A 14,069-nucleotide genomic window follows, 5' to 3' on the forward strand; every position below is an offset into this window, starting at 1 on the left:
CCAGTTCACCCTCAACTACAAACATCAACACACCTGCTTCTTTCTCCAATGTGCCCATCACCACCCGTGGTTCCACAGATACTCCTAGCACAGCTACCAACCATAATTAACACTAGCACAATTTCATGTCCTATTACCATTCCCTTGCCAAATAGTACTTCTGTTAACATTGAAAGAAGTTCCAAAAATACTACAACTACAATTACTACAATGTGTACCAGTCTTAGACCAACTGTTAATACCGTGTCATGACAATTATTTCTTCAATTGCAGAGATCACTAATACAATGACTGGCACCAATGCCAGATCTCTGACAACCAGAGACAACAGCCCTGCTACTTCCTACACTGTGTCCAACACCACCATCAATTCTACATCTATGGTCAGTACCACCAATACACACAACATTACTACCATTACCCAAATAAAAAAAAACAGGATGATTCTTATAAGGCTAGAAAGGTCTTTTTTAACTTAAATCTTATGTCTATGTTTATATAACTACACACTTTTGCCATTGTAACAGCAAGAAATTACAAACACTCTGCTTGTATTCATCTTAAAGCATTAATGTTTCATTAATGTTTCATTAATGTTTCATTAATGTTTCATCAGGCCGCTCCATTTGTCTTCCCTTAGTTCTGTCAGTTTGGCATTAATTGAAGTGCTAAAGGTTGAAGCAACAATGTTGTTTCCCATATGAGATTAAATTAAGAACAAAGCTTACAGTTATGGTCAACATTATGGGAACACCTGAAAATGAAGGACGCTATGTAAAATATCTTCTCCGTATTTTTGATTACACAGACCTTAAAAACATACTGTAGATTGCATCCACTTTGATCCTGTCCAGTGTTTGACTTTTAGATGTCTACTTTAAAATGTTACAAGAGCTATGCTATGCTAACTGTTTTAGTTAGCTTGGGTAATGCTAACTACACGAATATATGAACATAAGCCCAACTATCAATCTAGTTATCAAGCTAGATGTCTACTTTAAAATGTTACAAGAGCTAGGCTATGCCAACTGTTTTAGTTAGCTCGGATAATGCTAGCTACACGAATATATGAACATAAGCCCAACTATCAATCTAGTTATCAAGCTAGATGTCTACTTTAAAATGTTACAAGAGCTATGCTATGCTAACTGTTTTAGTTAGCTTGGGTAATGCTAGCTACACGAATATATGAACATAAGCCCAACTATCAATCTAGTTATCAAGCTAGATGTCTACTTTAAAATGTTACAAGAGCTAGGCTATGCTAGACGCGTACTGTACTGTTTCCCCTTATAAAAATACTGCCTGTTCTCTCATTCATTATTGGTTGTAATACTTAAAAAACAAAAAAATTTGAAACGTTTCATATTTGTCAATTATGATTTTCACCTCAATCAAAATTTGTCCTCTGCATTTACCCATCTGTGCAGTTAGAACACACACACCAGTGATTACTAGGGGGCTGTGTCCCAGAGCAGTTCCCTAACCACCAGACCATGACCGTTTCATCAGGCCGCTCCATTTGTCTTCCCTTAGTTCTGTCAGTTTGGCATTAATTGAAGTGCTAAAGGTTGAAGCAACAATGTTGTTTCCCATATGAGATTAAATTAAGAACAAAGCTTACAGTTATGGTCAACATTATGGGAACACCTGAAAATGAAGGACGCTATGTAAAATATCTTCTCCGTATTTTTGATTACACAGACCTTAAAAACATACTGTAGATTGCATCCACTTTGATCCTGTCCAGTGTTTGACTTTTAGATGTCTACTTTAAAATGTTACAAGAGCTATGCTATGCTAACTGTTTTAGTTAGCTTGGGTAATGCTAACTACACGAATATATGAACATAAGCCCAACTATCAATCTAGTTATCAAGCTAGATGTCTACTTTAAAATGTTACAAGAGCTAGGCTATGCCAACTGTTTTAGTTAGCTCGGATAATGCTAGCTACACGAATATATGAACATAAGCCCAACTATCAATCTAGTTATCAAGCTAGATGTCTACTTTAAAATGTTACAAGAGCTATGCTATGCTAACTGTTTTAGTTAGCTTGGGTAATGCTAGCTACACGAATATATGAACATAAGCCCAACTATCAATCTAGTTATCAAGCTAGATGTCTACTTTAAAATGTTACAAGAGCTAGGCTATGCTAGACGCGTACTGTACTGTTTCCCCTTATAAAAATACTGCCTGTTCTCTCATTCATTATTGGTTGTAATACTTAAAAAACAAAAAAATTTGAAACGTTTCATATTTGTCAATTATGATTTTCACCTCAATCAAAATTTGTCCTCTGCATTTACCCATCTGTGCAGTTAGAACACACACACCAGTGATTACTAGGGGGCTGTGTCCCAGAGCAGTTCCCTAACCACCAGACCATGACTGCCCCAAATAGAGCTCACTAATGCCAGAGTCCCTACAATCCCTACAAGTGCCAGAGTCAGTCCATCTGTTAGTTCTGTCAACACTGTCTTCTTCCTGCAATATGCCCACCAGCTTCTGTCAGCAACATTTTCCCCAACAAGTGGTACTTCTAACAACACAGAATCCACACAGTGCTCTGCAACAACTTCACTTGTTGGTTCCATTGTTGGCACAAGTAGCACTTCCTCTACAACCATTACAATTGATTCAACTGCTAGCAGCTTAGCACAACTTTTACGACACTTTTCTCCACTTCTATTTCTACCACAATTGAGATAATCCAAATAATAATCCAATTTCACCCAATAATAATCCCTTTCTTCTATTTGAAGATGCTCCAAAGCCATTACGATCAAGGTGATTCTGTCTGAAACCTGATTGTAGTTGAGTTCATTCAGTGATTCAGTCTGAGTTCAGGAAAAGTGTCACCATCATGTAGGTTTTAGAGTCTAGCATAGCACTTTAGTGTTACAGTCAATGGGTCAGCTAATGTACTGTTGGTAATCAGTCCAAGAGTAAAAAGTCACAATAGATTTGATCAGTAATACAGTAATTTTGTCGTCCACACATCCCTCCTTTATACTGACCCGGCTGACTCTTCTCTGTTCTCTAGCTGCTGGGCTCCATCTCTCCAGTAGAGATAAGTGAGTTCCTGAACAGGTCAAACACAGTTAACAACAGCTCAAACCTCTGCACACTCCTCAGCAACTACAACCAAACCATCCACTATCTGCAGACGGTACGCCTGTGTTGGCTCACCTTATCAAACTGTATTTTTGTTTGTGATTTTCACGTTTGTTTGCATTTCAAGATTTTTCATCATCTCATCTTTGTTCAGTGCAGTAATCCATGCGTGCATTTTAATTCAAAAAATGTTTTTCTTTCACTCTCTCTCTCTCTCTGCAGCAACCAGTTCAGTCTCCAGTTCTGGCCAGGAATATACTGGCGTGTCTGTGGCCTCTTGCTCTCAATGCATCATCTCAGGTTGATGTAAATCAGTGGTTTAATGTCTATCTGGCTCACTACCTGCCCTACCTCAGCTATCAGCTGATCAGACCTGCTCAACTCAACAGCGCCACCTGTCTGTCATATAGGAAACTGTACGTTTTTATTTGATATAGCATAAACTGCTTAATCTATTGATCCACCACTGGACCTAGACATTCATTGTCTCATTGACATTCACCTTTGTGTGTGTGTGTGTGTGTGTGTGTGTGTGTGTATAGAGTGTCAGTCCTGGGGAACAACTATAATTTCTCCAACACAGATTTCACCCCAGCTGATGTGTACAACTCTGTAAAGGCTTATCTGACCAACAGCAGTAAGAACAGTTACAGTTTTTTCTATTTTTATTGTATTTTCAAGTTGCAATGTTGAACATTTTTTCTTTGCTTGTGTGTTTTTTTAGGTGGCACTCCTCGCTGTTATAACTCCTCAGATCCCAACCTGAACTCCACCGCCTGGTTCACCAACAACATTGGAGCCTTCATCACCTTCATGTCTCTTAGTGACCTCCAGACATTTGTGTCAGACAGCCAGGTAACACACACACACACACACAGCCAGGTGACATAGAATCCCAATCAATATCAAAAGAATTGTCTTAATTATTTAAATTGATTAACACACATTGTTCTCATAGCTAAATGCATGTGTTTGTGTATTGTAGATCAGTGTGTTTGCAGTGAATCAAGACAATCTTGGGTTGTTTAACACTCCAGGAATTGCAGCCAACATTACTGCATACTACATGGCGGTGCTATTTGCCCAGAATCCTAAATACGACCCTCTCAGGTTATACACTACACACATTGTACATGTCATACCATATACATTACATATTACACACCAGTTATACATCCAGTAGTTGTACATCCAGAATCCTAACTACAATCCTCTACAATTATACTTTACACACCATACACTAAATACAACATGACATACTACGCACTACACCACAAAAATATACATCCAGAATCCTAAGTACAATCCTGTTAGATTATACATGTGACGGGCAGGTGTCAGCAACAAAAAGGAAGCGATCACGCAAAGTCTCAGGGAAAAAGGATGGTTTAATATAAAGTGTGCAAACCTAAAACCCGTGCAATAGATCCAAATTAAGAATATAATGACCAGCGGTCAACTGGTACAAAGACAAGACATATATAGGCAAACAAACGACCCTCAGGTGAGACGGATCACGGGCTCCGCCCACCTGAGGGACGCACATGATGTCACCAAACAACAACAACAACAACAGCCGCTGTGGACATAGGCGGCCGGTAGGGGACCGCCTCACCGTGACAGACCCCCCCACCAAGCCGCACTCCCCTCCACTGGGTGTGTGGCACACAGCGGCTGCACACAAAACATGAAGGGGCAGGAAGGCAGAGACAGGCAGGAACACACCTCCTGCCGTCCGGGAGCTGAAACATAAAACACAAAACATTACACAGCACACATCCCCGGGCGGGACCCTGGACCGACCGGGCCGTTAACAACACAAAACCACGCCCCGGTCGGTCACAGGGCCCTCACGCCCTAACCGGCATTCAGCCGGTAAGCCCCACGGGTGTGAGGACGAGGGGCTACGGCTCCTCTCGTCCCTTGTGTGTGTGTGGGTGTGCAGGCTACCTCTCCAAGGCGTAGCTACTTCACCTCCTGGACCTACCTCCTCCCAGAGCTGACCCCTGCCTTCTGCTAGGGGTCACCCCAGCCTCCTGGGGAGCCAACCCCTCCCGGGGCCTCTCATCTCAAGGTGGACTCCTCCACCCAACCCAGGAGCGCCAGAGACCGAGGCCTAGAGCACCCCCGACGCGGGCTAGGGAGCAGCCCCAAGGGCCTCTTGGTCACCCCGGGCAGGAGGGAGGATCTCCATCCCCAGCAGGAGCTTTTCAGACCGGAGCCCCATGGTCCCCAAACATCCGGGGGCCCCAGCCCTCTAGGGAGGGGCTCTTCACGACCGGGCTCCAGTCACCCCACAACACAAGGGGGCTCCTGCCAGGTGGAGACCCCCACAAGGTCCAGGAACACTGCCAAGGAGAAGCACCTGCACAAGGAACACAACCTCACACACACACACACACACACCACACACATATACAAACACGAAACACAAACGCGCCCTACCCTATTCAGGGCCTCCCTTGGGAGAGACGCCTTCCGTGCCACACCCCATGGCATGGGACCACAGCCGGTCCCCCCCCAAACACACATTTAAGGGGAGGAGCATGCGTGGAATTACATGTAGCAGTTGACAACACGCTAGGACAAAACACACACGCAAAGACTCACTAGACAAACAAAATAGTGCTGACAGTAAACGAGCGGGACAAACACATGCGCGCTCGACATACACAGTGACGCGCCGCTCAGAGTCGCAGTCGCTCCCCACATCAAACACAAGACACACGGGGAGCGAGGCGACAGCGACGAGCGGCGACCGCACCACACACACACGGAAAAGGCGAGCACGCACACAGATCCTCCGCTCGTTCACCCGTACACACAAGACACCACAAGAGAGTTTTCCCAGGCAGACACCCTGGTCCTCGCCGTGCCAAACAAACAAACGCACGGCGGAACTCTCACAACAAACAACGAACACGAAGAGCCTTCTCAGGGCAGACTGCCCTGGTCCTCGCCGTGCTACACATACACACACACACACAAAACACAAAAGCACGGCGGAGCTCTTCAAACAAAACACCACGCAGACAAACACTTACCACGAGACATGACCACGAACGAAGGAGAAAGAAAAAGACTCGGCGGCTTCCGAAGGGTGGCTGGTCATTCTGTGACGGGCAGGTGTGAGCAACAAAAAGGAAGCGATCACGCCAAGTCTCAGGGAAAAAGGATGGTTTAATATAAAGTGTGCAAACCTAAAACCCGTGCAATAGATCCAAATTAAGAATATAATGACCAGCGGTCAACTGGTACAAAGACAAGACATATATAGGCAAACAAACGACCCTCAGGTGAGACGGATCACGGGCTCCGCCCACCTGAGGGACGCACATGACGTCACCAAACAACAACAACAACAGCCGCTGTGGACATAGGTGGCCGGTAGGGGACCGCCTCACCGTGACAATACACTACACACACTGTACACTACATACAACATAATTACTATACACACAGTTCCCTCATGTTATAATCTACACACATCAATAACAATAATGTTTAGAAAGTGTGATATTACAGAATTATATGACTGCTAACATGCCTTTCTTTTTCAAAACTCTAAACACAGCAAAACATCTACCTAATACCAATAATAGTTAATATCCTGTTCAAAAGCACATTTACTTAACTAAATACCAACTCTGCATTTCAGAGTTTTATACATACACCAACTTTGGATAGTAAACCAGATTTGCTGTGTTTTAACAGTAATTCTTTCAAACACTAGTGCAGATGCTCAATTCAAGAGGAACATAAGGTCAATCACTGCACAACCACTGTCAAAAAACTAACAGTTGATGGCATTACAGAAACAGTATTAGATGTAATATTTAAAAAAAAAAGAGTTTGTGGCAGTTTTCAGAATCAGAATCAGAAAAGGTTTTATTGCCATTGTCAATGAACAGGGTTTGCAGACTAGGAATTTGTTTCGGCATGAAGGTGCAACATAAAAACAAGTAATAATAAGGGAATATAAATATAATGAATAAAGTGAATAAAAGATGAATAAAAATACAAAGGGCATAAAAATACAGAGGCAGAAAATGTGCAACAACAGTACTATGTACAGCAGTGCATGTGGAGTAGTGCATTCCAAGTAAAGGCAGGTTGTGCGGGATAGATAACATGATTATATGCTGTTCTGGAGTCCAGTGGCAGAGGGAAAGAAACTGTTCTTGTGGCGGGAGGTTCCGGTCTGAATGGACCGAAGCCTCTTGCCCGAGGGGAGTGGATCAAATAGTACGTGTGCGGGGTGAGAAGGATCTGCTATGATCCGATTCGCTCTCCCCACCATCCTGGAGACGTACAGTTCTTGGAGAGATGGGAGGCTGCAGCCTATCACCTTCTCAGAGGAGCACACGATGCCCTGCAGCCTTTGTCTGTCCCTGGCAGCGGCCCCGGTGTACCACACCGTGATGGAGGAGCTGAGGATGGATTCAATGATGGCCGTGTAGAACTGTACCATCAGCTGGGTGGGCAGTTTGGCTTTCCTCAGCTGCCGCAGAAAGTACATTCTCTGCTGGGCCTTCTTGATGAGGGAGCTGATGTTCACCGGTAATAGTCCACAGTGGTGATGGGGGTGTCGGTAAGGATGAGGGGGGACAGGGGGCTTGTGGCTTTCCTAAAGTCCACAGTCATCTCCACTGTCTTCTGGGCATTGAGCACCAAGTTGCTGTTGCTGCACCAGGTCACCAGCCGGTCCACCTCCTTCCTGTAGGCAGACTCATCACCGTCAGAGATGAGTCCAATGAGGGTGGTGTCGTCCACAAACTTAACTTTGCAGTAAAGGTTATATTTTATTAGAAACATGAAATTGTAGCCTAACTCAAAAATGAATTACCATAATTGTAAACATAATTTACCATGGTCCTATATGTTTAAAAATACACATGTACAAAAAAACTGCAAAAGGGGGAAAAAACAACACAAAATTGAACAGCCTTATTACATCATATATACGGTCTTCAGCATTTTGCCACATTTTCATCCACATCACATCTGATGTTGGCCCTTGCCATGAACCTGGGATAGAAACAATTGACATGCCTTATCAATCAATTCCTCTACCCTGGCCCAGCTGTTCCCCTACCTCCCCCTGACCCAGCTGTTCCTCTACCTCGCCCTGGCCCAGCTGTTCCTCTACCTCGCCCTGGCCCAGCTGATCCTCTACCTCCCCCTCACCCAGCTGTTCCTCTACCTCGCCCTGGCCCAGCTGTTCCTCTACCTCCCCCTGGGCCAGCTGCTCCTCTACCTCGCCCTGGCCAAGCTGCTCTTCTACCTCGCCCTGGCCCAGCTGTTCCTCTACCTCCCCCTGGGCCAGCTGCTCCTCTACCTCGCCCTGGCCAAGCTGCTCTTCTACCTCGCCCTGGCCCAGCTGTTCCTCTACCTCGCCCTGGCCCAGCTGTTCCTCTACCTCCCTCACCCAGCTGCTCCTCTACTTTGCCCTGGCCAAGCTGCTCCTCTACCTCGCCCTGGCCAAGCTGCTCTTCTACCTCGCCCTGGCCCAGCTGATCCTCTACCTGACAGCACCTGGTTGTATCTCCAGATGTTGGACTATTACTGCATTTTATTTCAATGATCTGTACATGGAAAAGGTTTTCACCTTTTTTTGCAGAACTTGCAGATATTTAATAACTTGCAGATATTTAATGTTTTGAACCTTAGGTTTTCATTTTTGACATGCTGTCTGCAAGCATTTTGTAGGGGTTTCACCTACCAATCCTATAAAGTAGATATAATTAGTTTTGCCTTAATTATTAATCAGTCTCATTAATTTAGAATTCTAATTCTCATATTCTAATTATACCACAACCACAACTTTTAGTTATCAATTATGGACTTAATAACTTAATAAAAATTTATGTGGTGTGTCTGAAAATTGGGAAGACAAGAAGTTGGCCATTAATCTGATAAAGAAAAGATGGTTGCATGCACAGCAATGATAACTTTGTATGTACAAATCTTGAAGATTATCTAAACAAAGCTGAACAAAAACATTCAGAAGGTATTACCAGGAAACTTAGTCTACATGTCAAATAACTTTGCCCTTTTAAACTATGCCCAGCGGTGAGACTCTCACCTGTTGAGGGTTTTTGGGTGGTTTCGTTGTCCTCTCTGAATTCTCCTAGAATTAGGAGGGAATTTCCACCACAGGCTCCTCGTTGATAAAAAGCGACGTCGTCCAGGTGTGCTGGGAATCTTCCTTCTGGTTATGAAGTCCAGGATTGTGTCTAAGTCATGGTTTAACAACAGGGAATTGATCACCTTTGTTTCAGTCCATGGGGCCACGTTAACAAGCTTGATGCAAGTAGTTTGGTGAATCTGTTGCCCTGGTAACGTTGATTGGCTGGTTGGTAGATTGCATCGTAACTTGGGCTCGGTAATGAAGTAATATGACCTTCAGCTGTTTGCTGTTAGTCGTGCCAAAGTTTGCATGCTCTTAATAAAGAAAACCGGAGAGAGAGAAATGGCAGACCCTCTTAAATAGGTCTAACCTCTGAAGATCAGACCAGAGAGAGAGATGGATATCTGATCAGGGTATTGAAACACCTGGATACCACATACTATAGACCCCCCCATACTCAAATAGCTATCTATTTCTGGCCCGCGAGCTGTTTTGAAAAGTGTTTTTTTAGGAATCTTTTTTTTCAATCGCACTATCCGCTCTTATTTTGAAATCGTGCACCGCGATCTCAAGACGATGCCAGGGATTGCATTTATGGCAACAACAAACACGTAGCAGACGCCCAAATGCATTCGCCACCCCCCGTCAACAGTTTACGTTCGCTACACCCCCCTCCACCGCTCCCCCCCATAACCGACCCCCTCAGTGGTTGAAAAAATTAAATGTGGCCCGTCATCATTTCTATTTGAGTACCCCTGCTATAGACACACACTTTCTTCCATCAAAGCAAGATAGTTCAATGAGTTGCCAGTGGCAATGCCACCTGCTGGTTTAACATGGTACCTACAATTTGTAAATAAGACAAGAATGATCCAGGATTTTATTATTGGGCAAATGTAGGCATTGTAGAAACATGTTACCAATGTACATATAATATATTTTACAGTTTTTTGCAGACACTAAGACCCAGTTTCTAAAAGCATGTCCTTTTGTCACAACTTAACACACAGCAGGCAGCTGGCAGTGGGCCTCTAAAAAACAATCAAACAAAAAATAGGCTTGTAACCAGCATACAAAATTCAGCCTGGCCACAAGATCTCAACATCACATGCAATGTCCTCTCTGACAAGACAGCAGGGAAAGTAGCTTGTCACTGGGCCAGTGCGGATAGACTCACTGAATGGATATTGAACAGTGACACTGTCAGTAAAGATGTGCTGTTGTAGTTGTCGGAAATGTATGCTGCTGTTTGCTCTGACCATTTTGACGATGGCCTCTTTCTGTTCTGTTCTTCATTCCCCAGCAAGGGGTATCAGAGTGGCTCTGATCTCATCAGTTACGGTTGCTCATCCTCTTCCTCATTCTCATCCTCTTTATCACCATCTCTATATAGTATAGGACTCCATTTATTCCAAACCAAGATTTCCAACTTGTGGCCTCTTTATAAGGATTAGGCTTAGAAATGTTTCACCTGTGAGGGCTGGGTTTGGATTTTGGTGATTGTATTGTATTTGTATTGTATTGTATTTTGGTGATTGTTGCATGGCTGTTTTCCAGAAGAAAAACCATAGTTTTCTGTTTTGAATATCGTGTCTAATGCAAGACATTGTGTTTAATATTTTGCAAAAGGTGTGTTTCAGAATTGCTAAATGAGTGTGGCAGAAAATGTGCTTAAGGTTTGGTGCACCAGGTCAATACATTTTATAGGGTTTGTGGTTTCCCACAAAAACAATAGACATTCCTGAAAAACAATTCTGCATAACCAATTATGATTCTCCCATCAAAAGCTATGTTTCCATTTCAGATGTTTTTAATGAAAATTGCTTTGTCGTCAATGTTTTAAGGACGTGTTTGTGTTGGTGTTTCTGTACTGTGTGACGTGTGACCATGTGTGTGTGTGTTTTTTTGCCACAAGTTTCTTATTAGCACTGGCCAATATTTAGCAGCATTGGATTTATTAGTTTGTTCCTTATGCACTGGCCAGTAGCAGCAGTCTGAGTCTGTTAATCTTGTCTTTGGACACTTAGGGTAGTTAAGAACGCTAAATGTGCACTTAGATAAAAACAGAAATTTCAAAAATATCTTTTGTCAGTAACCAAAAACAAATTTGATAACAATTACCAGGCAATTACATTAAATAACACATTTACAGTGATAAATGTTAATTTAATGGAACCAACCTGCTTCCCAGAATGTTTCACAAATACCTTCATGAATTTTTATTTTATATGTTGCAGGTTGTGCAGAAAGTCATTGTATATGTGAATAGTGGGAATATTGGTGTTTATTCAGTATTGTCATCTTGAGACTGGATGACTGCAGTTTGGTCCTAGTGGACCTTCCCCACTGTGTCATTAGACCTGCACAACACATCCAGAATGCAGCTGCATGTCATACTTGTTATCAGGAACCCAAAGTTCCCTCATGTCACCTCCCTGTTACAGTCCCTCTACTGGAGCCCTGTAGGTGTCCTGCTTCAGATGTTAAAAGAAAAAGAGGAAGCTGTTCTATGTGTGCATCTGTCTTATCTCTGCATGGGTGTTTGCATGGCTGTGTGGCTCTGTGTGGGGTGTGTGTCTGCAGCTTGCCAGCCAATCTCCTGTGTGCGACACCAGCTTCTGCATTTGTGAATCGTCCAGAATCAGAAAGTAAAACCATCCTGAAAGTCCTCAACAACAGCTGCACTACAATTAGTTTAGAGGTAATCAAATTAGAGGTAATCAAACTCTCACTACTATTTGATTGAACTGATCAGTCTTAATTATTACCCACAATTCTCTCTTCACAGGTCACAGCAGCCCTGGTAGCAAATTTTAACTCCCCGTTAACCACAGCTACTATCCAGTCACTTGGCACACAGAACATCGGCCTGACCGAGGGTCAAATACTGTCCGCGAACCCCAAAGTCATTAACAGTTCTATATCCACTCTCAATACAGTCACAGGCTGGAATCAAGGCCAGGTCAACGACATTATCCAGAGGGTTACTACTGCAGGGTATCAGGTAAGTGTACTATGTGAGACACTCTACACACTACTGTAATTGTAAGTGCCTGTAATTGATACAAGAACAATGCCCACAACCAACACTCTTTTGTGTTAATGTTCAATATAAAAATTCTCCACTTGCCCTCCTATGGGTCCATGCTCGGCCCAGATGGTGTTCCACGTATGTGTGTTAAGATTATTTCTTTTGGAGTCATCTTTCAGACATAGACCAAAACCATCAGGGTTCATAATTTGGATTATAAATTTGTTCAGCCCTCAAGAGTTCCGTAGCTGGCAACATGAGAACAGATTCACAACACATGGGTGTCAGGAAACCCCAAAGTTTAATGATAATACATGTAGTTAAATACAGAACGAAGATGTCTTAATTCAATTTGATGAGAATAATAAAACATATGTATGATTGGTGTTCAGGCACAGAGGAGGCACAGTAGACTGGATCTAGGGGTAGTGGAAAAGTACAGGAGGAGAGAGATGTAGACAGAGAGAGAGACAGAGAGAGAGATTCACATAGATAAGGGAGTGAACTGAATGTCATAGTGTTCTGACTGAGGTTCACAGACAGTAAATCACAAATTCCCTTACAGTCTCCTCTTTTATCATATTGATAACAGAAAAATATGATAACAATAATCACTAAGCTAGCAAAGGAGTCCACAGAGGTCCCCATAATGTGGAGTGTCCTCGGCGTCAAATTTACTTGTATAGCCCTTTTTACAACAGGTGTCACAAAGCGGCTTTACATATGTCCAAGTCCAAGTACAAGTGCCAGTACAAGTACAAGTCCCAGTCCCCAGTGAGCAAGCCAAAGGCAACAGTGGCAAGGAAAAACTCCCTAGAGCATGAGGAAGAAACCTTCAGAGGAACCAGGACTCAAAGGGGAGACCCATCCTCTTCTGGTCGACAACAGACATGACAGCAATGAAATTTTTACTCAGCCAACAGTAAAATTAGTAAGGAAAACAAAAAAGAATGAAAAGAATGTGCATTCTAGTTTTCTAGAAATCCTAGTCATGGTTTACTGGGTGAATGTGTGTCTGAAACACATTGGCATAGGAATATCTGTCCAGTGCAGTGGAGTTGGTGTGAAGGAGGGAAACATCATAACACCTGAAACAGGTTGAGACTCAGTAGCAGCATGTAAGGAGTAGGTTTACATCAGCAAGAGGAGAGACAAGAGTATTAGACATGTCTTAGTACAAAGAAGTATAAATTAATGGACTATAGTGTGCAAGGCTCCAGCAGATCTAGCTTTGGCAGCACAGCTAGAAGGATGGAGCTAGAACATAGCACAGGCTTGAGGGATCAGGAATAGGTTTATCTGCAGACTAAGAACAAGACATGTTAATATGAAAACTATTATATGTATATGAGAAGAGACATGTATTTGCCGACTAACATGTTCAGGTCACCTGAAAAAGAAACACCATGAGTGACCTTAACCTGAAAAATGAAACACCAAGTGTGCTCTTAACTTATGGGGTATAAATACTTGCCCAAAACATGCTCAGGTATGAGCTTAGTTTTTTTTTTTTGTTTGGTTTTTTTGTTTAACAATTTCTTAAACAAATTGAATCACCAATCATATTAACGACCCCCGTTTGGGTGATATGTGTAATGCCATGAACATATCGCACAAGAAATAGTGGACAAGACTTGAAAAGTTCTATCGTCTGAGGATGGGATCAGAGTAGAGTCATTTGGAGTGCATGACTCAGGTGACCAGTGTGACCAATCAGGTGTGGCTGTCAACAAACTGATGCAGTGTGTGTGGCATGAGTGGATGAGATATAACCAGTTTGTCAGCA

The 14,069-nt window shown here is 43.0% G+C and overlaps 1 protein-coding gene across 1 annotated transcript in view; it reads left to right on the forward strand.

The window, feature by feature from the left end:
• The window catches only part of LOC143484285 (uncharacterized), a 37,323-nt gene that overhangs the window by 1,761 nt on the left and 21,493 nt on the right, over positions 1 to 14,069 (forward strand). Inside the window, exons 2-9 of the mRNA XM_076982936.1 lie at positions 274 to 383; positions 3,052 to 3,177; positions 3,345 to 3,538; positions 3,665 to 3,759; positions 3,847 to 3,977; positions 4,108 to 4,232; positions 11,836 to 11,953; positions 12,041 to 12,256. Coding sequence (XP_076839051.1) covers positions 274 to 383; positions 3,052 to 3,177; positions 3,345 to 3,538; positions 3,665 to 3,759; positions 3,847 to 3,977; positions 4,108 to 4,232; positions 11,836 to 11,953; positions 12,041 to 12,256 — 1,115 coding nt within the window. The remainder of the gene's footprint in view (positions 1 to 273; positions 384 to 3,051; positions 3,178 to 3,344; positions 3,539 to 3,664; positions 3,760 to 3,846; positions 3,978 to 4,107; positions 4,233 to 11,835; positions 11,954 to 12,040; positions 12,257 to 14,069) is intronic.

This window comes from Brachyhypopomus gauderio, chromosome 20 (assembly GCF_052324685.1).
Source record: "Brachyhypopomus gauderio isolate BG-103 chromosome 20, BGAUD_0.2, whole genome shotgun sequence".
NCBI classification, from domain to species: Eukaryota; Metazoa; Chordata; class Actinopteri; order Gymnotiformes; family Hypopomidae; genus Brachyhypopomus; species Brachyhypopomus gauderio.